This window comes from Cygnus olor, chromosome 16, assembly GCF_009769625.2.
Source record: "Cygnus olor isolate bCygOlo1 chromosome 16, bCygOlo1.pri.v2, whole genome shotgun sequence".
NCBI classification, from domain to species: domain Eukaryota; kingdom Metazoa; phylum Chordata; class Aves; order Anseriformes; family Anatidae; genus Cygnus; species Cygnus olor.
In genome coordinates this window covers 12664177-12691629 of record NC_049184.1, presented here as the reverse complement: position 1 = coordinate 12691629, position 27453 = coordinate 12664177, and the positions used below count along the sequence as shown (strand labels likewise).

At 51.4% G+C, this 27453-nt stretch overlaps 1 protein-coding gene and 1 long non-coding RNA gene across 5 annotated transcripts in view; one reads left to right on the top strand and one right to left on the bottom strand.

Moving 5' to 3' along the window:
• The window catches only part of LAMA5 (laminin subunit alpha 5), a 90848-nt gene that overhangs the window by 41784 nt on the left and 21611 nt on the right, over positions 1–27453 (top strand). For 2 of the 4 annotated variants that reach the window (XM_040575605.1, XM_040575604.1), the window contains exons 4-30: positions 393–511; positions 1531–1701; positions 2182–2279; positions 7246–7361; positions 8298–8416; positions 8978–9068; positions 9590–9724; positions 10194–10256; positions 11521–11661; positions 12043–12180; positions 12614–12748; positions 13552–13686; positions 15589–15726; positions 15901–15953; positions 16147–16246; positions 16750–16802; positions 17198–17303; positions 18013–18112; positions 18385–18541; positions 20229–20367; positions 23185–23327; positions 23429–23535; positions 24144–24297; positions 24964–25124; positions 25698–25806; positions 26322–26419; positions 26956–27157. In XM_040575605.1, coding sequence (XP_040431539.1) covers positions 393–511; positions 1531–1701; positions 2182–2279; positions 7246–7361; positions 8298–8416; positions 8978–9068; positions 9590–9724; positions 10194–10256; positions 11521–11661; positions 12043–12180; positions 12614–12748; positions 13552–13686; positions 15589–15726; positions 15901–15953; positions 16147–16246; positions 16750–16802; positions 17198–17303; positions 18013–18112; positions 18385–18541; positions 20229–20367; positions 23185–23327; positions 23429–23535; positions 24144–24297; positions 24964–25124; positions 25698–25806; positions 26322–26419; positions 26956–27157 — 3281 coding nt within the window. Of the gene's footprint in view, positions 1–392; positions 512–1530; positions 1702–2181; positions 2280–7245; positions 7362–8297; positions 8417–8977; positions 9069–9589; positions 9725–10193; positions 10257–11520; positions 11662–12042; positions 12181–12613; positions 12749–13551; positions 13687–15588; positions 15727–15900; positions 15954–16146; positions 16247–16749; positions 16803–17197; positions 17304–18012; positions 18113–18384; positions 18542–20228; positions 20368–20640; positions 20771–23184; positions 23328–23428; positions 23536–24143; positions 24298–24963; positions 25125–25697; positions 25807–26321; positions 26420–26955; positions 27158–27453 lie in introns of all 4 variants that reach the window. The other 2 variants (XM_040575607.1, XM_040575606.1) reach the window with 2 other exon arrangements.
• On the bottom strand, positions 6377–7257 carry LOC121078923. Its single transcript, XR_005824793.1, has 2 exons — positions 7116–7257; positions 6377–6686 (listed from the first exon to the last, which is right to left on the bottom strand). It is a non-coding gene; the product is annotated as an uncharacterized LOC121078923 (long non-coding RNA).

Below are 27453 nucleotides of genomic sequence, written 5' to 3'. Positions count from 1 at the left end.
TCCCCATCAGCAAACGAAGACAACAAATTTAGACTAGGGTTAGCTCTCAAACTGTGAGCTTAATGCCAAAATTGCAGGGCAAGTTTCTTGTAGGTGGTCGCAGTCGGTGCAATGTCCGTTTCCTACCTTCCATCTGTGAGTTAATTCACTGCACTGAGGTGATTTGGAGGAATTTCTGATGGTGCCTGTTACTCTCACAGCGACTCCCTGCTTTCTCAGCAGTGGAGCACAAGTGTGTTAGCAACAAGAGAGTTGATGCAAAGCAATCTTTACCCAGTAAGTGCTTAACGAAGAGCATAGACCCTTCTCTCCTGTTGGCCAGCGCGGAGAAATCAGTACAGCACTTTGAATTGTTCCTTTCCCCTTACTGCTTTCATCTCTGGTTGATACAGCTTCCAAGAGGGACTGCATTGAGAAGTTTGGACTGCACACCGTGGATCGTATCACCAAGGACGACCACGCTATCTGCACTACTGAATATTCCCGGATCGTGCCTTTAGAAAATGGGGAGGTGAGCCGTTGCACATGTCCATCCCCTGGGGCTCCCAGGGTTTCTGTGGCTGTAAAAAATGCTGGTGAGGTGACTGGCCACTGAAATAGATGGAGGAGTCTCGTAGGAGACGTTGGGCAATTCTTCCTTGTATGGATGAAGAAAGTCCTCTGTCCTCCCAGCATACAAACCCTGGTAGAACACAGAGGACATTTGGGTTGTGGCTGTGCCTCCAGGCTGATGAAGCAGTGTTCCTGTTGCCTGTTTCCTTTTGTGCCTCTATTTACATGGAAAAATAGCCATGGGGTGCAGCAGTCCGGAGGGACCTGACTGCCTCTGGTTGCAGTTGTGCTCAGGGCGTGAGTCCTAGGAGCTCCTCAGCCCTTCCCCTGCTCCTGCCCACAGCCCAGCTACCCAGAGGAGTGGCAGCAAAGTGTGCATAACCCATGAATATTTCTCTTTACAGAGAAATGTAAGTCAGCAGGAGGCTTTTGAGGAGGACAGCAAAGAAGAAGAGAAAATAGAAAGAGCCTGATAATAAAAACTTGCATATTGGGTAGTGTTTAAGTTAAGATCTGAACTCCTCTATAAGGGCAGGTAACAAGATGAAGTAGGCAGAGCAGGGCAGGTGTGTGCATTGGACAGGAGACTTTAGAATTGCTCATCCTCCAAGGGATGCTGCAGCCTTGGTATGAACAGTGACTGGGCACGAAGGACAGAGCCGTGCTATGTTTCATGCTAAAACTTTGCTTAGAGAATAGACGTTCAGGGCTGGGTTTTTTTGGCAGTTGTTTAATTGTGCAAAAAGGCAACAGATTTCTAGTTTGTTTTCTCAGTGACTGAAAGTGCTCATATCAAATGGTTCCCGCTTGGCTTTTGGATGCCACTTACACTGCTCAGCGTTAAGACAAATAAGACCAGCAGGGAACTGATTCAGTTGTCCTGAAAAAGGATAAAGCTTGGGTTCTGCTGAGGGAGAGATTATTTTCCTCCCATATCAGAGGATGATGCTGATGTGTTTTCCTTCCTTGTGTTCTCAGATTGTTGTCTCTCTCGTAAACGGGCGCCCGGGAGCCATGAACTTCTCCTACTCTCCTCTCCTGCGGAATTTCACAAAAGCCACCAACATCAGACTGCGCTTCCTGCAGACAAACACTCTGCTTGGCCACCTGATGGGCAAAGCATTAAGGGACCCTACGGTGACCAGGAGGGTAAGGCAGACCTTGATACTTCTTGCTCATGAGGTGGAAGTGTTTGAGGGGTATTCCAGGGGTATGGGTGCCAGCTCTAGGGAAGAGACATCCCGGGATGTTGCCCATGGGAATTTCCTCTCTCTGCACTTGGGCTCCCCAAGCAGAAGGTGTCTGCAGCGGGTGCCACCACTGCTGTGTTTAGAGCTAGGGACTGGTTGGGAAGAGCTGTTCTTAGCACCAACAGCATGAAACTGGGAAACACTTCCTGGTGTCCCACAGGGCTTTCTGGCTGTGCTGGGACACCCAGCTCGTAGCTCATGGGCTCTGTTAGCGGTGGCAGGTCTTACCATAGGCAGATGCTGCAGCCTATAAGGTCAGGCTTGCTGGTGGAAGGAAGATGTTCCGACGCGTTATTTTACTGGTTAAAGTCCTGCTGAATCCTGAGTTGTGAAGCTTATTCTTAAGATATTAATGCGCAGTTTCTCTTGTGCTCTCCAGTATTACTACAGCATCAAAGATATCAGCATTGGAGGGCGCTGTGTCTGCCATGGCCATGCAGATGTCTGTGATGCCAAAGACCCTAATGACCCTTACAGGTATGTTTTTCAAAGTACCAGTTCTGTGTAAAAGCATTTTAATCATTGTGCTTAAAAAATCGTCGTGCTACAAATGAAATACAGCAGTGTGAGTTGAGTCCCGTCCTGAGCTTGTAATTATGCTGGTATTGTTGCTCTTGGCTCTGCCCTGGGAACAAACTAGAAACTAGTTCAGCCAAAGTAGCAAAAATGAAAGATGTTTTGCCCATCTGTCTTTTGGACAGATCAGCTCCCTGTACACAACTTTGCCGTCCCCATGGGGGCAGAGTGCTGGAGTGGGAAGGTGGGTGCGCAAAGCTGATATTGTTGAACAAGGAGGTGTCTTATCAAAGCCCAGGGCTGTGTTCTGAACCCGTTCTTAGAAGACTCTTGCTTCCCACATGGCTTCTTAAGAACTGGGGCAATGCTCTCACACGTGGATGGCCTCCCAAGAAAGTAGAGACTGCTGTTCGGTTATACTCATAGAACCGTAGATAAGTTATGTATGTAGCTAAACAAATACTCTTTGCAAAAGAACAAGAGCATGCAGAACAGTTATATTTTGGCTCATAGGACTCTTCCCATCCGCCTCAGCAATTTGAAATGCCAAAGAGCTTCTTCAAACCATGAAAGTGTTGCGTCTTAGCCATCTGTTTGCATCCTGAATGTTGCCTTTATGAAGGGGATGGGTAGATTCAGCTGGACGAGGGAAGCTTATATTACTTTCTCATAAGGATCATGTAGAGCTTTTGGATCTTCTAAAATAAAATTCCAGTGAGTCCCAGCCAAGATTAAAAGCTGCTAAGCGTTAAAACAAAGATGTATTGAAAAGCAAGTCTGCGTCAGTGTGCTTAACTCCCTGACAAAGGGAAGTTCATAAATATTTGAGTGCATGGTTCCTTGTTTTCATTTTAGACTTTGGTGTTGCTGGATGCACTGTGCACCCGTGTACCAGAGCAGAGTGATTTTTTAACATGGAAATGCCTTGACATTGATGGCTCAGGGATTTCCAGGAAGGAAGGGAAAACTGAGGGAGGAGAAATACGTTGGGATCATTGTTCGATGCCACTTCTGCTGATGACTTGCTCTGCCTCCCGGAATTCATCTCCGCTCACATTTGAATGCATTTGGCATCTTCCCTCTAGGCCCCAAGCTGTTTTCTAAAGCCGCAGCACTTGTTAGCAAGCAGCTGTTGCGTTTCACCCAGAGCAGATCGCACTTGCCTAGAGGAGAAGCCATCTCCTCCTTGGGTGCTTTGCACAGCCAGCACAGAACATCTGTGAGGCCCTTTGGGATCCATCAGGGCAAAAAAGCTGGGTAGATAGAAGACCTTCTCATGGCGTTACTGTACCCTGTTGGCAAGCCCAGAGAAGTCAGTGGGAATATGATACCGGGGGCAGCACTTGGGTTGAGAAAACAAGTAATCGGTGAAGGCCTGCTATTTCACCAAGGCTTCAGCAGCAGCTGTGTGCAGCCTTCCCACTGAGGCAGGCACTGCCGGGCAGTCGTCGCACCCCTCCCGTCCCGACACAGCACGGAGCCAGCAGAGCAATACCTGCCCCAACCCTGCACAACCGGAGGCATCGCGGAGGCAGCTGGGGCCTGGAACACGCCGTCCCTTCGTGTCATCGGCCTCAGCTGTCAGGACTGTGTCATTCGTCCAGAACTCGGTGCAACCCCGAGTGGGAGGCGCGGTGTGTCTCGCTGCACACGTCCTGCCTCCTCAGACGCTGACATGCCACAGCGAAAGGGCAAGGAAATGCAAACAGAGGGAGGCAAGGAATGTGATTTGGCCCAGCCCTGTTAAAAATCCCAGTTATGTCTCAGCCTGTCTGGGAGGTCTCTGCCTCTCGTTTTAACTTCCCGCTTCAGCACATGCCCGCTTTTTGTTCCCGTTGCCCAGAAAGGCAGGATGAGCACTTTGATAGAAGTGAGGTGAGCTAGAAATGTTGGCAGAGATTTTAGGACATGATGGAGCATGTTCGTGAGCTGACTTCCTGGCCATAGATGATGATGTTTATCCAGCTTAGGAAAGTTTTTCTGAAGTGCCAAGTTACGGAGGCTGCACTTCCAGACGCGGTATGTTGGCAGCACATCTGGTGTGAGTGTGTGTGTGTGTAAGGCCCTGTGCTGTGAGGGCAGATACAGCCCCCTTAAGGGTCTGTTGCACTTTTTACACCCATCTCTATTTGCACTACGGTCAAACGGGCTGAATTTAGCATTGGGAAGTAAAGTTCTCCTGGGTAAAGGTGAGCACCAGCAGGATCAGACACAGACCTTGCTCCTGGCACACCCTGTGAGCAGTGAGATAAGCATCAGCAAGGACTCTGCATGTTGCAAACGGAGGGCCCAGGCAGGAGCCGTGTGTTGACATGCAGCTGCTGTGGATGTGGGCTCGGGAGGACCCTGCGAGCGCTCTGCTTCTGCCTGATAAGAGCTCCTGTTTCTGTGCCTTCATTGCTCCGTCACAGATGTACGAGCAAGAGGAGAGACAATCAGAGAGAGGAGCTGCTGATTCTGTGCCTGATGCTGAAGATAACCGGCAAGATGGTATTTAAAGACAGAGGCCTGGCTGGTCAGAAAGCAGATCTGTGGGGAGGAAGTCGGGAATGTTTTCCCCTGCTGGATCCTGAATGCTAGCTTGCTCTTTCCAGTTCTGGAAAGGAAAACACCCTGTGTGGTGGCACCTTTGTGCAGTCAGTGAGTCCTTTCGCAGGTGGCTCCCTCTCTCTCATTTAATTGGAAGCAGTTAGAGAAAGGGGCACTTTTTCCTGATCCTAGTGTGATGTTCTGGCCCAATCCAGATACCGCAGCACTTGTGTGCCGCTCTCAGCTGTGACACAGACACTCGCTGCAGACTGTTTACACGCTGTTGTTGAGCATCAGTTCCAGTGGGAAGGTTGTGGTTTTATGTTTACGGCTGGATGGCCAGGAAATACGTGTGCTATGTGAACGCAGCCGCTCCCTCTTCTTCCTTGTATATATTCAATCAATGAAACATGTAAATATTGTAGCTTGTGAACGTTTGTCCATAATTCATTAGCAGTATGGACTCGACACAAGGTGCAGTAAAGCTGCCGTGATAGATGAGCTCTCTGAGAGGTCACTGCTAACTCTGTAGAGCAAAGTAAATAAATAGCTCCTTCTTCATCTGAAACATGCTTCTTACTCATTGAGGGCCTTCTTTTTGCCTTCTGGGAACTGAACCAATGCTTTTCAAACATCTCAGATGTTAAAGAGCTGGGATGCGTGGCTGGAGCCATGTCCTCCAGCCAGGGACATTAATACTGTTCAGCAGGTTTATAAGTTCCCTGACTCAGTGACCATCTTTTTCAACACGTATATATTGTGGGGTTAGTCTCCAGCTGCTGCCATGGAAAAAAAGCATCAGAAGATTCTGTTTCCTTGGAGGTATTGGGCAGTGGTCAGCCAGGTGAGAGAGGTCTGTGGGTGGTTTTGTTACAGAGACATGGCCAATGTTTGCCTTTCTCTGGGTCTCGCTCTTGGATCTCCAAAACATGGGAAGAACAAAGTTTGCAGTGGATGTTTCAGGGCTCATTTCTGCCACGTAGACTCCAGCCAGCCCCTAAGGGACGTGGTTTCTTGCCTGGACTCTCCTGGCCATGGCTCAGTCCAAGAATGTGGGTAACAAAGGGCATGAGTGTGCAGAGAGCCAACTGCAGCTGAGCATTTCATGGCATCTGCAAGGAGAGGGCTGCCCGTGGAGCTGGGAGCAGAGGTGGGACCTGCCTCATCCTCTCCGGCTGAAGTGAACTCCCAAACTTTCTCCCAGACTTTCATGTCATTCCTTATTTCATTAAAATGAGTTCTCTTGTCCCATGCTGCTGCCTCTGTCTACCTCTTCACTGTACACACGCTTGCAGGTCCCACATCTTAAAAATACGTGTAGGTGGAAAACACAACACTCCCAACTCACTGCAGCCATCAGAGTGTCTGCACCTCTGTATTTCATCCAGAATCACTACTCCATTTGTGCCTGACGTTTTTTAAAAAATAGATTTATTTTTAAACACTGCTTTTGAATGGAAAAGCAGTGGAGGAGGGAGAGATGGGAGTGGCAGGCCAGCCCTGAGGGGAAATGAGTAATTGCACAGATAAAAGCTGGAACATGCTGTATTATCCATAAGTCTAATACAACAGAAAGCATTTGTTTTGGATGGGGATCGCCTTCTGCTAAGTGGAAGTTTTGGAGATGATGTCACTGCTGTTAATGAATCAGTGCCGTGGTCGAGCAGGGATGAGATCCGTCGGTCAACCGTCGAGATTTCTTGCCCGGCGCCTCAGGAGCCGCCTGTTTACCCAGCACAGCCGTGCCTGCGCTGGCTGGGGAAGCAGGAGGTGCATTGCACAGGAAGCGTGGGCTGGCGTCTGCTAAAAGACTTCATTCACCTTTCCCAGCTTTCCTATCTGCAAGCACAGGTACACCTGGAGGACCGGATGGGGCGCGCGTGGCCCCATCCCTCTCTGACTCTGGGCTCATTTATTCCTTCCACACCGGCCCTGCAGGGTGCAGGGACATCTCCACACCCCTGCACCACGCGGCTCCCTCTCAAGAATTTGCTTCAACTCAGGTTTCTGAAGCCCACTACCCCCTCTACCCCCTCCAGCCAGTTCACATTTTATTGTCTGTAGAGCTGACTAGGCAGTGGCACACCGATTTTTTTCTATTCCTTGTCTTCCTGTAAAGAAAAGAGAAGCGACAGGGGAGGAGGAGAAGAAAGGCAGGCAGTGGCACTGGAAGAGCAAAGTTTGGTGTTCGGCTCAGAAAAAAAAAACAACAAACTCATAAGTAAGAAAAATGCCTTAGAAGCCTTTTATCCAAAATACTTGGATTACCAAAACGTTGCTCATTGGTGTATCTGACTGGTGACAGCTACGCACAGCGGGGCTCTGCGGCAGGTCCCCGTCCCGCACGCCCCCGTCGGTGCGCCAGGCTCGGCTGACCCTCGTTCCTCTCCCCCCGCAGGCTGCAGTGCGACTGCCAGCACAACACCTGCGGCGGGTCCTGCGATCGCTGCTGCCCGGGCTTCAACCAGTTCCCGTGGAAGCCTGCCACTGCCGACAGCGCAAACGAATGCCAGCGTAAGTTGGAGTCGGGTTTTTCCTTCCTTTTCCCAGCTGTTTGCAGAGCACGGGTTGGCCCACGCTTCCCCGGCCCCTTGACGTCGCAGCGCAGCGAAGTGTTTCACCGAAATAGCGCGGTTTGTGGTGTGTAGTGCTGGGTGAGGCGTAGATCAGCAGCGCTGCTGAGAGGACAGTTTACACGACGGTTAATTTTGTTTAGTCGAGGCTCGCACAGGGAGGCCCGCAAAGTCTGTACGGGGCTTTGATTCTGCTCGCGCTCTGGTTCCTCCTCCATATCCAAGGGTTCACACAGGCAAGTCGCGTTGCTCAATTCTGTCTCCAAGATGAATTGCGTTTGGGTCTGTTTACATACAGGACATCTTTATTTGTCCGGAGAAACCTTTGGTAAACGCCGACACTGGAATTTGTGCAGCACTGGGAATGCAGAGCCCAGAGCACAGCTACATCGCACGATTTCTTTTAAGTGCAGGGCAGCAAAGGACAGTTAGATCTTATTCTTGTGGGTTTATAGAGACAGCGGGCTGAACTTTACAGCTCACCTCCATCCTGGGTGGGATAAAAGAAGCAAGAATGTTGCCCTCTGAGCCAGGCTACTTGAGGCCCCAAAGTTGGGTAATTTCTCTTTCTCGTCTCTACACGCCTGCACATATTTTTCTTCTGGTTTTGTGCCTGCTGTCGTTTTTTTTTTTTTTTTTTTTTTTTTTTAATTTTTAAAATAGACCTTGTGAAAGAGCTGTTTCTTCTTTGGTTTTGAATTGGAAGATCTCTGGAAGCTTGGGTGTTCCCCCAGATGCATTCAAGCGACTTTCCTCATGGAAATGTAACCCATTCGATATCAAACCCACAAGGAAGAGTTAATATCTTGAGATCCAGCTGGTGACAGAAGGACCTCCAAGGACTGATGACTTAGCTAAAATCTCTCTGTATTTTCAGCTTGCAACTGCAATGGCCACGCCTATGACTGCTATTACGACCCCGAGGTGGATCGCCACAAAGCCAGCAAAAGTCGCGAAGACAGATATGAAGGGGGAGGTGTCTGCATTGACTGTCAGGTAGGCCTGAATGGCTCTGGTGGAAAAAGCTGTTGCAGATCCTTGTGTGTGTATTTCTGCAGTCACACCTGGAGTTCGGTCTTGCTGGCAGCTCTGCCAACCCCTTCACACTCCCTCTGTTGTCTTAATTAGGGTCTCTCTCTGGAAATCTGGTCTCTTTGCCATAGTATGCACCAGTAACGACAACAACACACTTGGATCCCTCGCTGTCCCCTGGTATTACCATTTTAGCTGTGCAGTCTTGCTGGGAAGAGGCAGGTCACTCCCATCCTCCTAGCCCAAAGTGGTCAAGACATTTTTACCATGTGAAGCAAACAGAACGGGCTTGAGGTCAGATATGAACCTGAAGCTCAGACTGGAGTTATGGGAGGATGCAGAGTTTGCAGGAAATGCTTTGTTTTCAAATCAGCATATGGAATTTTGAGCAAATTTAGGTCTATGTGCTGACACTCCCGAGTTGCTCCCTCTGGGCCCTTGAGCTGTTAGCAAATCTGGCAGATGAGCATGAATCCTCTACTGCAGGTAGAGGAACTGATGTCCGTGTAACCCACTGTCTTTCAGCATCACACCACTGGCATTAACTGTGAGAGGTGCATCCCAGGATACTACCGGTCCCCTGACCACCCGATCGACTCTCCATACATTTGCTATCGTGAGTGTGATTTCCTCTGCAGGCTACAGACATCGTCCTGGACTTGGTGACGCTGGGGAGGGTGGTTTGGGGATTGGCATGAAAGATTTTTCTGGTGTAGAGAGTCCAGCACCATGAAAGATGGGGCCATGAGGGCAGTTCCTGCTGCAGCTGGCATTGTCCATGGAAATCTGTGTGCACACACAGCCTGTACGTGTCTGCAGCGTCCATGTAATCAGAAGTGGTGGTGTGTCCAAGGCTGGAGTGACCTAAAACAGTGTTGTCACCTCTGCTGTACCCCCACGGAAATCCAGTCTTAGCTGCTGTCTCTGTGCTCTTTCAGCCAGTAGCTACAAACCACTGCCGTCTGTGCCTCTAAGCCAGACCCTCTCAAAATCACTTTTTTTTATTTCTGGAGAGAATTCCTGTCGGATGGTGGGGGCTATTACAGAGAATCTGTGTTGTAGCAATGCCCCTGTTGTGCTTGTGGCTGGCAAGGGTCTTGATCAGCGATGGCCACTGCAGCTTGTCCCTCTCTGTAGGCTGTAACTGCGAGTCTGACTTCACCGATGGCACCTGTGAGGACCTCACCGGCCGCTGTTACTGCAAGCCCAATTACACCGGGGAGCACTGCGATGCCTGTGCCGAGGGATACCTCGACTTCCCCCACTGCTACCGTAAGTACAGCGAGCGAGGCCATGCGGTGGCCAGGTCTGGGACCTCAGAGTGGGCACAGAAACAGTCAAAGCTCTGTTTGTGGCTGCTCTTTAGATGTCTTTCCCCCGTGCCATGTTGGCAGTCCAGTCTCAGGAGTAGTTCCCACTGGTGTGGATGGAGCTGTGCTCAGCCTCGGTGGAGGGTGGAGCAGAGCAGAGCTGAACCCAGCTCCCTGTAGTCAGTGGGAACTTCCCCTTTTGTCTAGAGTCTGACCTCTGACTTTCTATGTTGGAGAGAGAAAGACATCTTTCCAGAGCCTGGGTCTAAAATGGCTGTAGTTGTTTTTTATATAGTGGGATGTCTGCACTTGGTTACATGTTTCACATTTTTATTCAGCCCGTTCAGTTTTGGGACCATCAACCCATTGCTATTCTGACAGGATTTCTTTGACTGTGTGATGACCTGTGCGGTGTCTCTTTCTCCAAATAGCTGTTCCAGCTTTCGCTTACAACGATACTGGAGAACAAGTGCTCCCTGCGGGACAGATCATAAGTAAGCACTGCAATTTTCCTTGCTGCTTTGGCAATCACCCTGCTATTATTACTGTTATACCTCGCCGCCTAACGTGAGATCAGCTCTTCAGCTTACTGGACTTGTACGTTGTAAGGGACAGCCCTGACACACAGCGGTTCTGAGAGAGGAGGCAGCTGAGGGAGAGGGGAAAGTAACCGTGGGTCCAGGCCAAGTGGGGATGTCCCTTCTGGTCTCTCTGTAAGGCACACCCTAAGATCATGGAGGGGCTGTGGCTGAGGTGGAACTCCAGCTGGGTTCTCCCAGAGCTCAGCCTCTGGGTTTAGGTACACACCTGTACTTGTGCCACACCTGCATGTTCTGCATTCTCCATGTGGTGGAAGGCACAGTGGGTCCACGCTGACAGCCCCCGCTGCGCAAAGCCACAAGTAGCACAAACTCCTGGGAAGCATCCACAGGCGGCTGCTCGCTCTGTGTTGCTTCCTGTGTTGTTTTCAGTGTTCACCCATGCCCTCAGCCGTGCTCCCCTCCAACTCCCTCCTCTCTGATGATCACCCCTCTCAGTTGATCTCATTCCTTGTCTTTATTTCTTTTCCCACTGAGTCCTCCTTTGTCTCATGCTCCCTAGCGTGCTGGAGATAACCTTTTCCTTCCTTCTGATATTTTAAACTCTGTATCTTCCAGGCAGGTTTTTCTTTCCTGAGCTGGAACTTCTCACTTCCTTTCCCATTTCCCTGCCTCCCCCTTCCTCTGGTTCTTGGATGATTTCTGCACTTCCCTCCCCAGCCCGTCCCCCCATGCTGTTGCAGGAGGCAGGGTTGGCTGACGGCCTCAGCATTGCTGGCCCAGAGCACCAGCCTGCCCTGACAGCGAGAAGGGCTCGGATGCAGCTGAGCATAGAGCGGCCAGAGAAAGAGTCCAAACCCCACCCTGGGTAGCTGAAGTCTTTGGTTATTCATGCGCAGCTCTTGGGCAGTGCTGCACCGAATCAGCCTCCTGGGCTTGTGCAGTCAGCGTTTGCCTGCCCTGTGCATTGCCCTGTTGCAGGCCAGCACCTTGCACAGCTGCATGATGCCGATGTTTCCAAATCACCCTGCAACCCCCTGAGCCAGCCGTGCTGGTCGGCTGAACAGGCTTTGGTTAAAACATTTACATCTGATAGAAGGTTATTAGGGGGCAGACCCATGAGCTGTCACCTCTCCCTGCAACCCCTTCCCTGACTTACAGGGCATAGAGTTCAGCTGACAGCGCTGTGTTGTTGCTTGTTGTGCGTTCCCCCCTGCAGACTGTGATTGCTACGCCGGTGGGACGGAAGGCAACGCCTGTCGGAAGGACCCTCGGGTGGGGATGTGCGTGTGCAAACCCAACTTCCAGGGGACACACTGCGACCAGTGCGCTCCAGGCCACTATGGACCCAGCTGCCAGCGTGAGTGACTCCGGGTTAGCGGCCTCGAGCCTCCCCCTGCTGGCCTCCCTCCTGGGCAGAAACATGCCTCTCCCCATCCTCTGCTTGTGCTGGGGAGGAGGAATTCTCCGGCCCTACTTCCAAGTGACAAATTCCCAGGACTTTTGCCGGTATTTTCCACCCAGCCCTAGCCCTCCAGTGTCCATCCAGCCTGGGGGTGCTCTTGAGAAATTCCGTAGGGATGTGAGCTGTGGGCTGGGCACGCTTACTGTCAGCCGTGTCCCCTGTGGTGTCTGCAGTGACTGCATTTCCACCCCAGAAGAACAGGCAGTTTGGTTTCTTTCCTAGGAAGGGAGAACGCTAAGGAGCTGTTTATTTACTAGTGCCCTTGTTGCTTTCCAGCCTGCCAGTGCTCCGGCCCCGGTCAGTACGATGGCACCTGTGACAGCGAGACAGGACAGTGTCTGTGTCGAACGGGATTTGAAGGGCACTCGTGCGATCGGTGCGCTCCCGGCTACTTCAACTACCCGCTGTGCCAGCGTGCGTATCCGTCCTTCCAGGGGCCTGGGGGGGGCGTGCGTGTCTGTGCTCTGCAAATGCATCAGAGTGCATCAGATCTGGCAAAAACTGTCTGAAGACAATCTCTGCCCTGCTTACAGATACTTTGCTGGAAAAGAGATGCCAAAAAGTAGGCACAAATCAAGGGTTGCATAGTGGCAGTCAGGGTGACAGCAGCAGTCTGCCTCTGCCAACTGTAGGGTAGTTGTTACAGCAAAGTCAGTCTTCTGGTAGTGTTTTGAAGGAATACTAGAAGTGGTTTTGTGGGCATTTTGGAGAATGTGCAAAAATTTGCAGAGATCAACAGTTTGAACACTTAGGGCAGGACCCGCATTTCCATTTGAAAGCCTCAGAGAAAGCCACAAGTGTTTCCCTGTACTCCCAGAGCAGAGCAGACGTTTTCTCTCTCTTACAGTGTGTGGCTGCAGCGCTGTCGGGACGCTGCCGGGAGGCTGCGACTCGTCCGGGAGGTGTTTCTGCAGACCTGAGTTTGCCAGGCCGAGGTGCGAGCAGTGCAGCGCTGGGTACCACTCCTACCCCCACTGCTACGGTAAGAGCACAGCGTCAGTGGTGGAGAGCTGGGGATGTCCACGTGGCAGTGCTGCCGTGAAAAAGACAGGGTGCTTTGTCTCCCCAAAACACCTCTCAGGGGAGGAACAAGCTGGCTCCGTGCCGGCGAGGCAGCTGAGAGGCATCTGGGGGTTTCCTCATGGCAGAGTGAGGTGATGCGTAGCTGAACGCAGAGGAGAGAAGCCATCCCAGCTCCCTGCTCAGCATCCATCAGCCATGGATGTTGTGTGAACGTGCCTCAAATTGTGGTTATTCATGTGGGGCATTTTAATGAGCGTTAACATTCAGTTCCTGCTGGCCTGTCACCTTCCAAAAAACACGCCTTTTCTCAGATGATGGTGCTTCCCAAAATCAAAACCCATGTGATTTGCACTATGAATTTGGCAGGCTTGTTCCGGAGGTCATGGATTGTGCCAAAGCCTGGAGGACAAAGCTTTTTTTGTCGGTCACACTTCCTCATCCCAACCCGTCTGTGACCTGGTGTCCCAGCTCCTGCCTTTTTGCCTCTCTTTGGTGCATTAACCTACTAAACTGCTGTAAAAAACTCTCAGGGGCATTTTCCTGGTACGGCTATATTTGTAGATTAAAGTATTCCCTGTCTCTCCGGAGAATTAAGAAAATTAATTTCTGATGGAAGTATTCCCCTTCTCTCTGGGGAATTAAGAAATTAATTCATTTTTAATGGAAATAGCTACTTCCCGTGGGACTGAACAACAATTCAGACCAGCAGTGGTTGGCCACAGCTCATGTTTCCTCAGACTATTGAGAGTCTTGCTCTTCCAGCCTGCTCCTGTGATTCCCGAGGTGCGGTGGACAACAACTGCAGCCCAGCTGGCCAGTGCCAATGCCACGCGAATTTTGCAGGGCACACCTGCAACCAGTGCGCCCTGGGCTTCTACGGCTACCCCAGCTGCACACGTGAGTAGCCACCCTTGTGAGAGGATCCTAGGGGAGGGAGGGGAGGAGCTGCTGCTACTGACTTTGAAATGGTTTTCTTTTCCATAATCCATCTCTAAGGGTTATACATGAATGTAGCTGGCTCTTAGAGCAGGAATCAGTTTTCCTGTGTACGGTTCACCTGGCTATCCATCTGATAGGCATGCTTTGTAATGAGCAAACATCACTAAGGAGCGCTTCCCCGGAGGCCGTGCGGTTTTGTCTCCCCCAGTTCATTCGTTGTCACTAACAGCAGGAGCCTGGGTCTGCCTGCTTGGTTTGGAGATGAAACCCGGTCTGGATATATGGCCTCTGTACCAGTGAGCTCTTAAGAAGCAGACCTACAGAGTATGAACTGGGGAGCAGCTGTGGTTCGGACTTCCTCTCTGAAAGAAGTGTGTGTGGATGAACATAAAATGTGCTCAGAGTTACATCTCTCTGTCCTGGGGTTTGAGTGTCTGCAGCCAGAGAGCAGGGCTCTGAGAAGGGTGATGTGTCCCAGCAGTCTCAATCCACATGTTTGGGTTATACTTTGGTGCCATGAGACGTTCAGACATGGCTCACAGGACACATTTAGGCTCTTCAGGACTTACTCCACCCTAGTTCATGCCAATGCACAGCAACTGTGCTGAAACCAGCAGGAGTACAGTTGTACAACAGACTGAACAACGAACGTCAGGATTTGGGGTTTCTTGTCAGCCTCAAATTCAAGGTGTCATGGTAAGAGCGTTACAGCAACTTCCCTGGGTGCTGCATCACTCCGGGAGCAGAGCTGCTGGCGCCAGGGCTGAGCGATGCCTGTGGCAGGTGCCTGCAGCCCAGGATACTCTGGATAGCCTTCTCCAGCTCTGGGCAGAGTGTCCCCATCTCCCTCCCCGTCGGCAGTCTGGCTGGGAGCCAGATGTACTCTTATGTCTCCCGGCAAGAATTTACTGCTCATTAAAAAATAATCTGTGATACAGCTTCCCTGAAGCAACAAAAGAGCATCATCACCCTCTTGCACCATACTAAATGTGGATGCCTGAGCCACGGCCAGCTGGCAGAGCGCTCCTAGCAAATGCTGATGCCGGCAGTATGCCTTTGAAGAGGCTGGAGACATGGATGAAATGGTCTCGCAGGAATTCAGTAGTCTTTTTTTTTTTTTCTATCCTACAGCAATATCCAGATAGCAGAGCTGTAAAGGAGTCACGGCAAGGAAAGAGGAGAAGAACATGTTTTTGTCTGTTTGTTTTTAAATCTGTAGTTTAATTAACAGTGTTTTGCTGTGCCAGTCTAGGGTGTCAGCTTAAAACCTTCCCCCTTGGCATCAGAGCAGGGATTTGAGGAGCTCCCAAGAGCTGCCCGACAGCTTGCTGACCTTTCATGCGATAGGGCAGCAGGATCTCTCCGTGCATTCGCAGCAGGCAGGTTATACAGGAAGCTGCAGAGCCATCGCCCTGCCTTGCCCTCAGCCGCTGGCAGTGCCACGGCGGTGTCTGGTGCTGCAGACCTGCTGCCTGTCCTCAACAGCCACAGGGCAGACACTGATGGCCAAATGCTGCTCTTAGGAGTCTGGGTGCAACTGGGCTTTTGTAGGGTCTGACCTGTCACTGGTTGCTGACCTTTTGGGGATGAGATCACGCAGTCCCCTTGTCTTTAACCAGAACTCCACCCACCACTGAAATAACACCTCACTGTAGATGAAAAGCTGTGATAAAAACGTGAAAAGCATTGTTTTTCTTATTTTTTTTAACTAAATCAAAGAACGAGTTTGTTATTTATAACCTGTGTTTTTGAATGCTTTGGTGAAGGTCAGGCAGACAAAAGAGGTTGTTGGTGGGAAGCCTTGAAGGCAGGAGCCGTTGTGCCCCGCAGGCCCAGCAGTTGCTCTCTCCTCTTTTGCAGCTTGCCAGTGCTCCAGGGAGGGCTCTCTGCACGGCACGTGCGACCAGGAAACAGGGCAGTGCAGCTGCCGGCCCAAAGTGACGGGACTGCGCTGCGATAGCTGCGTGCCAGGCGCCTATGGATTTCCACACTGTGAAGGTAGCCCCCTTCTCCTCCCTGGGACGGGGACTCTGGTCTGGGACGTGGTGTGGTGCTGGTAAATGGGCATGTCGCTCCCCAACAGCTGCGTCAGGGAAGAAATAACCACCCTGAGGAACAGCTGGGGTGTGAGCTGTCTCTTTATAAATCCCTCCTTGTGCCTCTCTTTTCTAGTGGGCTCCTGTAACCCAGCGGGGTTAGTGACTGCAGATCCCTCACTGGCCTCGGTGAGTACCAAATGGAGCTGCCAACCACTCGGGTCATTTTTTCGCTTGATCCCCTTTTTCTCACTTTGGGCTGAGACCTTCCTTAAGCACAGTGTTCGAAACAGCCATTGCCCACTTCAGAGTAGCAGACACCACATTCAGCCACTGTGCTGCAAGTTCTCACCTGCTCTTTTCTCCTCCTCCCTTTCTGCAGGGCTCCTGTGCGTGTCGGGCATACGTTGAAGGCCCAGCTTGTGACAGATGCAAGCCCTTGTACTGGAACCTGACTCCGGAGAATCCCTACGGCTGCACAAGTAAGGAAATGGCATATGCACAGCCTCAAAAAGCCCCTTCCATGCTGTAACGGTGCAAGACCCACACCCAAGTCGGTGGGGACCATCACTGCTGGGTGGTTATGATACCTTTCCTTCCTTCTTCTTAATGAGACGCAAGTAAAGCTAGAGGTGTCTGAGGAGGGGGGAGAGGCTAGAGCCCAAATCTTTCTGCTTGGTGTAGAAGACAGGGCTCGTGCGGTGAGTTGTGCCATTCTCAGCCACTCCCTGCAGATGTTGCACACTTAGATTTTCATGGCCCGCTGTGCAGAAAAGTTGAATGTCTTCCACAGCTGTGTCTGCAACAGTAACTGCCCAAAAATGACAAGTGAGCCCTTGTGCAGTGCTACCCCCTACTTGCCCAGTTCCCATCTCCTCTTATCCCAGTTGGTGTCCTCTGATGTGCTGGGTATTGTCACCCATCAGGCCTCTCCTCAGGTGCTGATTGGTTTTCTTGGCTTTCTTGTTCGTCTCCCCCTCTCCAGGCTGCAAGTGTGATACCAAGGGCACCATCAGCGGAATCGCAGAGTGCCAGCAGGTGGGTTTGCTCCTCTCTGCCTCTGGGCACCTCCCAGTCTGTGCTGTGCTGGGAACGTTTCAGCTCCGTCTCCAGCAGCTGCTGCTGGAGAAGCCTGTCCTGATGCTGAGCTTTCAAAGGTTGCACCACAATCTGTGCTTGCATGAGAACATAGGATTAAGACCTGTCATAAATTAGGCACCTAAATATTTCTGTGTCTGGCCCAGGATGCCTGTTTTTTTGTTTGCCTGCATTTTTGGGTAATTGCACTTATCTGGCCCACCCACGCACAGGAAGCATGAAACTCAAAATGCTCCTCCAGTATCCCAGACTAGGACCCAAATAGCTGAGGAATGGCTCAGCCATGACGAGAAGTGGGAGGGAATAAGGTTTTCTTTCTGCCTGCTCTCTCCTAGGGCGATGGGCAGTGTTTCTGCAAACCGAACACCTGTGGCCAGTTCTGCTCAACATGCAAGGATGGCTACTTCAGTATGGAGAATGCAAATTACTTTGGCTGCCAAGGTGAGTCCCCTTCTGGTGTGTCAGGTGAAGGAGGGGGGCACAAGAGCTGGCCCTGTAGCGAGGGTCTGCACATACCCCCTGACTGGTGGCCTCGGAGGAAAGGAGCGGGGCATGTCCCACCTCCTGCTTTTGAATAAACCATGGCAGGTGTTGGATCTTGGTGTGTATCTGGAGACCCAAGTGGGTAGACACCGGTGAACAAAGGACAAATGTCCATCATACCAGGCGATGAAAGGCCAGGAAAGCTCTCTTGGGCACTGCTTGGTTTAGAAACTTGTGTGCTTAACCATTGCTCGCGTCCTTGCAGCTGTACCCCATCTTCCTCCTGCTGGGAGCAGGTGGATGTGGGGTTGGCTGCTCTCCATGGTGCCCATGGAAGGAGAGGAAGGAGGAGATCCGGCCGCTGTCGGCTGGCCCACATGGTCCCAGAAGGGTTGGGAAGAGGGAGCGAGGCTGCTGCTGGCGGCAGGGCTGCGGCGCCCGGCCGTGAGGGTTTGCAGACCTTGTTACTCCCGCAGCCGTCTGGAAATAGCTCGGCGCTGAGGTGGAAGAGGAGCTGGTCCAAGTGGGGCCAGGGCCAATATGAAAACGGATACAATGGAATAAAAATAGTGGCCCCGGCCTCCCCACCCGCTGGGGCGCGCCTTTGATTAGGGACCAGGAGCTCGTTAGCGCGGCGGGAATGTAAACAGACGCTTCCTGCCCACAGGCTGCCGGTGCGACGTTGGCGGGTCCCTGGGGCCATCCTGCGAGGAGCGGAGCGGAGCCTGTCGCTGCCGTCAGAGCACACGTGGCCCCACCTGCACTCAGTAAGCTGCTAGCACCTCAGGGTGCCGGGCCTCTCGTTCGCTGTCTCGGGGCTGGTGTCCTCTGCCACGACTGGGATGGGGACCTGACCATCCGGGCTGCTGCCACATCAGCCGTGTGCCTGGCAGAGCTGTCCTCCTGCCCGCAGGGGTGACATGCAGAAGTGTCCGTCACTAGCATCTAACATCTCAAAAGGCTAAAGGGGGCGTTGGTGAGTGAGTCAGGAGCCTTTCCTTCCAGATAACTAGGTAACGGTGCTCCTTCTCTTCCGCAGACCTGCACGGGACCATTATTTCCCTGACCTTCACCACCTGAAATTTGAGCTGGAGGAAGGTACCACGCCAGCCGGCCGGGCCGTGCGCTTCGGCTACAACCCCCTGGAGTTTGAGGGGTTCAGCTGGCGAGGATATGCGCAGATGTCCTCCATCCAGGTATGCCTGCTGCCTCCAGCCCAGCCCAGCTCCTCCTGCGGAGGATGCGGCTGGTAGAGAGCTGACGTCCTTTCGGCACACATCTTTTACCCCAAGTGCTTCTGAAACCCCCAAAGTCACATGACAGCCAACATAAACAGCACAGTGAATATATATAGCGTGTTTGTGCAGATATTTCCTGTAGTGCTAGGGACAGCATAGACTGATGAGGGGAAAGATCCTAAATTGGGAGTCCCCTGACATCCTAATCCGGTTAGATAAAGGTGGTAGCTTGGTGATTACTTACAGGGATGTCTGTAAACACTGTATCTGGGTTTCCTTGTGGCTATTTCATCTGACTCTGCTCTTTCCTGCATCTCTCTGCATAACCTTCTCTCCCTTTTCCAAAAATAAAGTAGATCCTTCTTTGCTGCCATGTCTGGCTTGGATCTCTTGTTACTGGTCTGCCTCTGCTCTTGCTGATAGATGGTTTGCCATAATGATGGTTTACACTAACCAGGAGTTGTCTAAGCCCCACAGATGAAGCTATTTCATCTGTTGACCTTTTTTTTTTTTTTTCTTGGGTGGATTCTTCTTCTGCATGGCACCTGCAGAAGCGTCACCTGTGTGTGTGTTTGGGCATGGGGTGCAGGGCAGTGATTCTCTGACAGTCTTGTCCCATGTAAGATGTTCGTTATTCTGGTGCATTTACTTTCAGTTTTCTTCGCTTTTTACATGCTTAAGTGAAAGAACAGAGGGGACCAAAATATTAGCCATTTCCCATTGAATTTGTATATAGAAGCTAGGCAACAAACTGCTGTAGGCTGCCTTGAGAAAACCCTAGCCTTAAAGTTTAAGTGTGGAGCTCGTGCTCAAGCTCATGGCTTTGTTTTGCATCCAGCATTGGCAATGAGATAGAAACAGGCCTTGACAGAAGGTCAAGCTCATGGCTTTCTGCTGGCAGGTCTCTCCTGTAGTTTGCTCTTTGCAAGGTCCTTCCAGTTTGCTCTCCAGTGGGAAGAAGGTGTGTAACTGGAGCTTCAAGGAGTCTCCCCAGGCATATCCCCTGTTTCGCTCTTTAGGCAGAAGGGTATTTAAGCAGGTGCTTAGATCTCTTTAAAAGGGATAGGACGTAAGCATCTACTTAACTGGTATCTTCCCAAACAGTGTCCAGACAGGCGGAGGGCTGACACGTCCCTCAGTGGCACATTCCCTTGGCACCACTAGTTCATAGTGCTGCGCGTTTCTGGGGATGAGGCACCAGCTCCATTTGTAGCCTTCTCTGTAGGCATCTGGGCAGAGACCTGTAAGCACAGGAACCAGGAGCTTCAGTGTTCGGTCCCTGCCAGCTGGTTATGTCACAAAGCCCAGAAGCAATACGCAGATGAGAAAAACAAGAACTTCTTAAAACCTCTCCTCTGGCACGGCGTGTGCCCCAGGATAGCCGAATGACCCCGCTGCGCCAGAGAATCTTTCCCGTGTGGTTGGAGCCTCTCCACCCGCTTCCTGCAGGCAGCTTGTCCCCTCCATGGGTGGCCCTGGAAGGGACAGCGTGGCGAGGCAGGGCCGATGTGCTTGTCTTCTCCTTGCGCTGTGGCATGTCGCTTTGGGAGCAGTGAGCCGAGCGGCTGCGCTTAGGCTGGTGGCTGTCGGCGGTGGAGGTAATTGAAGGTGTGCTCTGCTTCTCTCCCCTTTCTCTCTCCACCAGCCCAAGGTAGTGGTGACTCTCAATGTGACTTCCCCCGACCTCTTCCGCCTCGTCTTCCGCTACGTCAGCCGGGGGCCCGCCAGTGTGGAAGGGAGGGTCTCGGTCGTTGAGGAAGGAAAGTTTAATGTTTGTGACAACTGTAAGTGCATTTTTCGCTTCTAGACTAACTCAGAGCATCCCGCACTGCGACACTACTCCTCCGCCCCTTCTCCTGTCCCAGGTGTGCCCATCTTAAGTGTGCCCATCCCAGATGGCCGGCCAGTGCTGTGCCCTGGGATAGCAAGGGAGGGGGAAGAGAGGCAGGCAGGCAGGCAGGTAGGCAGGCGGGTCCGGCTCTCCCGCAGCGTGGGTGAGTGGCCAGGAGCTGGCCTCCCAGTGACGTGTGCCCCATGTGCTTTTTTGCTTTTTGCAGAATAAAATCAGAGTCACTGTAGACGTGAAGGAGGCAGAGCTCTATCTGTTCCATGTCATCCTGAGGTATATTAATTCAGGAGGGGCCACTGTGTATGGCAAAATTACAGCTTATCAGCCACGAAGGAGAGGTAAGGATCCCAGACTGCTCTGCTCCCCTGCACCATCGCCACCTCCTCCCCATCCCAGGCAACCTTCTGCATCATCCTTTCCAGAAGACACTTCCATGTGGCTTTATCCCATTAGTCCTGCCTTTCCAACTCCTAGGCTGATTTCAGCCTGCAGCCCCCCTTATTTAACAAAGCAGTGACAAGCTGGTCCCCAGTCCTGGGGCTGTGCGTCGAGGACTGTTATCAGCCAGGCTGTTGTTGGATAAGGCTGCTGTACAGCTAAGTGCAGTCTCTCCAGCAAGGGTCAGAATCGCCTCAGTGCCCCAGGCAGAACTGAGCTGAGTTTCCACAAAACCAGAATGGGCCAAGTGCTGGGAACTGGATCCAAACTTTGGCTGCTGGACATGGTTTTATTTCACAGATGCCCTCATGTGGCAGGCCTGTCCTTGCCTTTTGCTTCTCTCAAACCAGGCTGCTGGCTTCACAGAGTGCAAGCTTTGGAAGTGACTTGGAATTGCATGTGTTATACAGGCTATGCACTCTGGTAGTTAGTTTCTTACCAAGACATGAGCTGCTGGAGAGGAAGAAGAGACACCAAAAGATAGTTGAACAAGCCTAGAGACCTGGGAATTGATTATTCTGGGAATCAGTGTGAGCAAGCTTGCATGGGTACAGAGCTGAAGCCATGCAAGTGCCCTAGGGCACAGCTGGCTGATTGTTTTTACCCCTCTAACAACTGTAGTGACATTGTCCTGCTGTACAAGGCTGTTGACATCAGCTAACTAATTCATCAGAGTGTGAAGTTCTGTCCTCTGTCTTGAATTGACATAGAAGATGTTCTGCCTTTGATATCATATGCAAGGTTTGAAATGCCAAGATATTATTTTTCTACCATTTTTTGAGGGAAAAAGATAGCTGGTTATTTTTACAGCCATGCTACACAGCAGAAAGCCCAGAGAAGCATGAGCCACACTCATGCTTCAGGATCCGGCCAAAGGTCAGGAAGTATTTAACCTTTCCTGTCCAGCAGCAGAGCTCATTTGCCTTATGATGCATTTCCCTTCTTTCTCAGAAGCAACACTTGATTTTTCTAGTGTTGAAGGCAAACTGCCAGGCCAATACAGCAGCAATGGGATCTAGGAGGGCAGCTTCCTTGGTAGGACAAATGGGCTTCAGAAATGCTGCTTGGGTAGAATGGGCTTCAAATGGTAAAGGACAAGTGGCTTGGAAAGAAACTGAAAGGACAAACTGGACCATTTTCTCTCTCCCTGCTTGAAGAAGATAAGTGAGGAGATGCGGCTTGCGAAAGGGGAAGCCTTTTCCAAGTGTATAATCTATTGACCAGTTTGTCCCGCCCCACCTCCACAACCCATCTCAGTTTGAGTTGCGCATACAGTCAAAGGGATGTCGGACTTCAGCTGCTCAGGAAATCTGCCCCGTTGCCTCTTGAGGGAAATCTCTCCATTCCTTGCATCCTCACCTTTGCTTCCCATCTGAGAAAGTGAGGGCTTGGCCTTAGCTGATGCCAGGCATGTTGCAGACCTAGCACACGGGAGGAGAGACTGCCTTATCCCAGCAGCAGCACAAGTCCTTGCTATAGCTTCGGACCCTCTGCACTATGCCTTGATGCCCGTGTACCATACTAGGATAGTCAGTGTGACATTCTCCACTTCTTCATCTCATCTGCTCCCCATGCAGCCATACTCAGTGAATCCTTCTTAATCATGTGCTTCAAAACCTCCTGAGACTGTTAGACAGGCAGGCAGTCTGCTCCTAGGTGCTGTTTCGTTTTTGCATCCAAAGTTAATGAATTCAAAGGTTACGGAAATGTGTCAGCTGAGCCAAGTTGCTGTTCAGCTGCAGCAGGATCAGGCCTTAAATCTCTTCTGTCCTGTCAGTTAAAATCAACGTCTAAATCTCAGGCACAGAGAGTCTATTGCTGGCAAGAGAGACAGGAGCACAGACTGGGGGGCTGAGAGTTTGCCAGAAGGCAGGTATCTTTCCCATGGAGCTGGGGTAAGAATACCCAAAAGGAAAGTGTACCTGGGCAATTCTTTTTGTCTGTCTCAGAATAAATTCTTCACAGAGGACTTCCTTCTCTAGCAGGCAAACTGCTCTTTGGAATGCAATACTCTGTGCTTTGCAGTCCAGGGAGGCAGAGCACACTGTGAGAGCCGTGGATTATCATTAAGGATTGCAGAGATTCTTTTTTTTTCCTCCCATTAAGCTACTGAGTAGATTTAGAGTGGATGCCTCTGTTATGGGTTGGTGTGGGATTGTGGTGCCTCTGCTACAGCAGCACCAAAAGAGCAGGAGCCCGGGGCTCCCTGCTGCATTACAGAGCCGCTCCCCTGAGCGCAGCCTCTGATTTGCAGCCCCAAGTTTCCTATCTCTCCCCCCACTGCCGTCACAGCCTCTTGTCCCTCCCACTCCAGGTACAGAGCAGACCAAGCAGATTGTCTTTGCTCCCAGCACAGAGCCAGCTTTTGTCACAGTCCCCCAGAACAGCTTTGGGGAGCCATTCGTACTCAACCCCAACACCTGGTCTCTGGTTGTTGAAGCGGAGGGTGTGCTGCTGGTAAGGACCAGTCCCTGCACTCCATCCACCATGGGGAACCTCAGCAGCTCCCCAGGGGCAGGTGTCCCAAATAGAACTAACTCTCCTATTTCTCCTCCTAGGACTATCTGGTTTTGCTACCCAGCTCATACTATGAAGCTCCAATCCTGCAGCTGAAGGTCACGGAGCCATGTACATACCAGCCAGCCCCAGAGCAAGCTACCCAGAAGTAAGAATCCCCTTGTTTTTGTGCTATTTGAGACCTACTCAGCTCCTCTTGGCGTGAGGTTAAGAAATACACACAGTCCATGTTCTGCGAGGGTCTGGATGCAGTAAAACTACTTTGTGGAGTACTTGTCATGGTTGATAACATCTGGGCCTACACTGGAGCAGAAAGCCAATGCACAGGTCACCTCATCCATGGCACAATCAGTCTTTGTGTTCCCATGGATCCTGGATATCTAACTCAGACAGTAAGACCATAGCCCCTTTCCTATGATTCAATGCGTTCCCAGTGCCCAGGACCTCTCTGTCCATTTTGGCAGGAAGGCTGTTTGGATTCTGGACATCAGTTGTCCCCTCCACTAGTAGCAGATGTCACTAGTATGAAGAACATTGCAAGGGGAGAAGCTTTTTGTTGTTACTGCCCTTGCTGGTCCTATAATACACACTCTCTTGCTCCACACTACCCTGAGATGCTCCTTTGGGCACTGGAGCCCTCACATTGGACCAAAACCTTCTTCAGACCTTGGTGGGATCCTGTCACACGGGTGCTCTTGACTCTTACAATCTTGATCTAACAGCAGTACTTTCCAAATTCTTTCTCAATGCTTTTAGCTGCCTCTTGTATAAGTACCTGTCTGTGGACGGCTTCCCTGCTGTGTCCGGGGTGGACGCGGTGTGCAGGCTGGATAACCGGTTACCCAGAGGGTGTCCCACGGAGCAGCTCACGCTTTTCCATCCCTGGATGGCGACATGCAGCGGCAACGATGTGAGTAGCACTCCTGTTTCACTCCTTGCACAAGTACTGTGGCAGCCATCTCTGCTCCCACTGTTTACGTTTTACATACACCCAGGCAGGTTGCCAGAAGGGCTTTGCACCCAGCTGCACTTGCATGCCCTGTTGCTCAAGACACCCAAAAGCAGTGTCTTGCTTACAAGGACACGGGTGGTACTTGGTAAGAATTGTCACTTCGTCCCCTCAGTCTCTCCTTGTACCCCTAGAGCGTTCCCTGAGAGTCTACAGCATGCAGGTAGACTGCAGTGACAATACTCTGCAGACAAATGAACACAGAAAGACAAACTTCAAGGTGTAAATCTGGAACAAATCTCCCTTAGCAAAAAAGTAGCACGTGCCTTTGAATACGGGACATTCTGTCCTGGTTCATTCAGTGGTAACTGCTCCACGGGGACAGGGGGAGATTGATTTGAGGAGTAAAGCTGTGAACACCTTTTGAATCAGCATCCCTTGAAATACCACAAATGAGTGCCGTGACATACCTCCTCGCATGAGAGGTGCAAACAGCAGTGGGGTGCACACTCCAGCGTGTGCATGGGCTGTGCAGAGGAGGCTGGTTTGCAGCACAGGCATCCTGCATGCACTCGCTATGGGGAGTGGGACAGGAGACCCCCCTTCAGTTGTCTCTCTGTCCTCCAGGTGGAAGTCCAGTTGTCGCTGCCTGTTGCTCAGCCCGGAAAATACGTGCTGCTGGTGGAGTACGCCAACACCAACGCTTTGCAGACAGTCGGCGTTGCTGTCAGCTCACCACACCTAGCCATGCAGCAGGGCACGTTCACCTTCTACCCGTGTGTCTACAGGTATGGTCAGCCCTGAGACAGGGAGAGGTTTCAATCTTCCTGTGACATAGTGAGGGACAGACTCCCTCAACGGAACTTTTTCTGCTTTGTCGCATAAACAAAGAATGCTGCAGCATTGTATATCTAAGCTGTGTACCTCCAAACTCAGTCTAGCTGGACATGATTTTAGTGACTGGCTGTCCCTGGGAACTACATGGTATCCCTGGCACACTACCTGTGCCGGTGGAGTCCTGTAGTACCTCTGCCAAGAGATGTATTGCTCCCTTTTACAGCTGGGTACGTTGTTAGGGGCCCTGATTTAGGGAATGGCCTACGGGCGGGTTTGTTGGAGCTGATGGTGCAGGTCAAACCCTGTCCCTTACAAAGTGTCTGATTTCAGACTGCAACCTTTGCAATAGGAAACAAATGTCTGGGCTGTCCTTGGGAAACTTCACTCTTGTGACTTGCCAGAAAAGGCATCAAAAGATTTACAGGGACTTTGTATAAATGCCTTCAGGACATATAGCTGGCAAGACAAGAAATAGATCATGACCCTGCTCAAGGCTGGCCTCAAAATCTGTGTTTGTCTCACAGTTTCCTTTGTCGAGGGATTGCTGTAGATTCCCAGAGCCGCTTGGCAACTTTTGAACTTACCTCGGAGGCCACAATTCGGTTCATCGCTGATCTGGCTGACTTCTTCCTGGTAAGGCTCCCTGCGAGGGCAGCTCTGTTTGCAGGTTGCAAGGAGGAGAGGCAGGAGCAGCACCTACTCTGTGGAAGGGCTTTCTGCTCCTGACTGGACTGGATACTAGATCTCCATCCGAGTCATGAGCAGTCCAAGGCGGAGAGTGTGCTCAGCAGTGTGTTTTGAAGTAGATCATGAGACGTGGGTTTGGGAGAAGATGGTGGGAGGAAGCTGCTCTTTGCAGAGGAAGCTCTGAGCAATGTGACAGTGCCTCTTCCCATTTTACCTGGAGGCATTCGTGGTTGCTTAGCTGAGGATGAAGAAACCCATAAATACATGGAGCTCCTAAACACCTTAGGGCTTGTACCAGGGAAGGAGGGGCAGCAAACAGGGGTGCAGCCTGCTGTGCATTAGCTGAAGTGTCTGATGAGGGGGGTGTTCAGTGTGCTGATGGTGGAGTCCAAAGCTGCTGTGGACTCGCAGTGGCAGAGGCTGTTGTGTAACCAAGCGTCTCTCCTTTTCATGGCCTGCAGCACAAGGTGTACCTCGTACCTGCTGCTCAGTTCACCATGGAGTTTGTCGAGCCAAAGGTGCATTGTATCAGCGTCCATGGCACGTTCTCATCCAACAGGTAACAGAATCCCTCAGGATTTAGTGTGAAAGTGTCTGTGACCAAAAGCCCTTGCTTCCCCCAATTCCCTCAGCTTTGGAGCCTCTTAAGTTCTTGACACAGGAGAAAGACATCTGTGGCATAGGAGGCTGCAGTGAAGCTCCTCACCCATGGCCACCAAGCAGGCAGTGATGGAGTAAGGACTGGAAGTCAGGCAGCTGCTCCTTTCCCTAAACACCACGTTGCCTCCTGGGGCAGCTCCTCAGCTGTCATCGTGAACAGGCTTTCCTGTGCTTGCTCACATATAGCAAGGGACACTCACTGTGTCCGGTATCCACTGTATTCTTCAGAGTGCTCTGCATAAATGTTTGCACAGGAATTAGCCTTTGCAAGATTTCTGTCCTTCCTGCTGAGCCTGTGTCCCAGAGCCCCAGGTCCCAGTAGAAAGCTCTCCCTCAGCAGGCATCCTTCATAATCCTAAAGGTGTTACAGGGTGTGCGTTTCCTGCCGGGATCCCCAAAGCCTCTCTCCTAACATCTCGTTGTCTTCTTCTGCAGCAGTTCCTGCATTCCCTCAAGGTTTCTGAAGCTTTCCCAGTCAATCATTTTGGAGGGGGGGCAGGCTCTGCCCATTGCCTCTGATGTCCCCCTGGCCCAGGCAGTCCACGTGGCTCCAGCCGGGATCCCGCTGGAGCCTGCACCTCGGCCTCCCACAGCTGTGGACCCCACCGCAAAACTCATCCTCCTGCAACAGCCCCAGGTAGCGGCGTGGGCATGGGGTGGGCTGTCGTGGTGGTGCTGTAACACTGGATAGCTGGGGCAGGGAGAAGTTTTCATTCTTTGTTCAGTAGCTTTAACAATTTAGCAATTAGACTTTAAATCACAATTTAACCAGGACTTTAAACTTGTCCCTGAACCTGTAATTCCTATTGAGGTCGTACCTCCATCCTGCCCTGCTTGTTTTTCTGGACTCCCAGGAACAGCTTTGCAGGTGGTGCTGTTAGAAAGGGGGGTGTGGGGGAATGGGAGGCTGATTCACCAAATGTCTGACTGTTA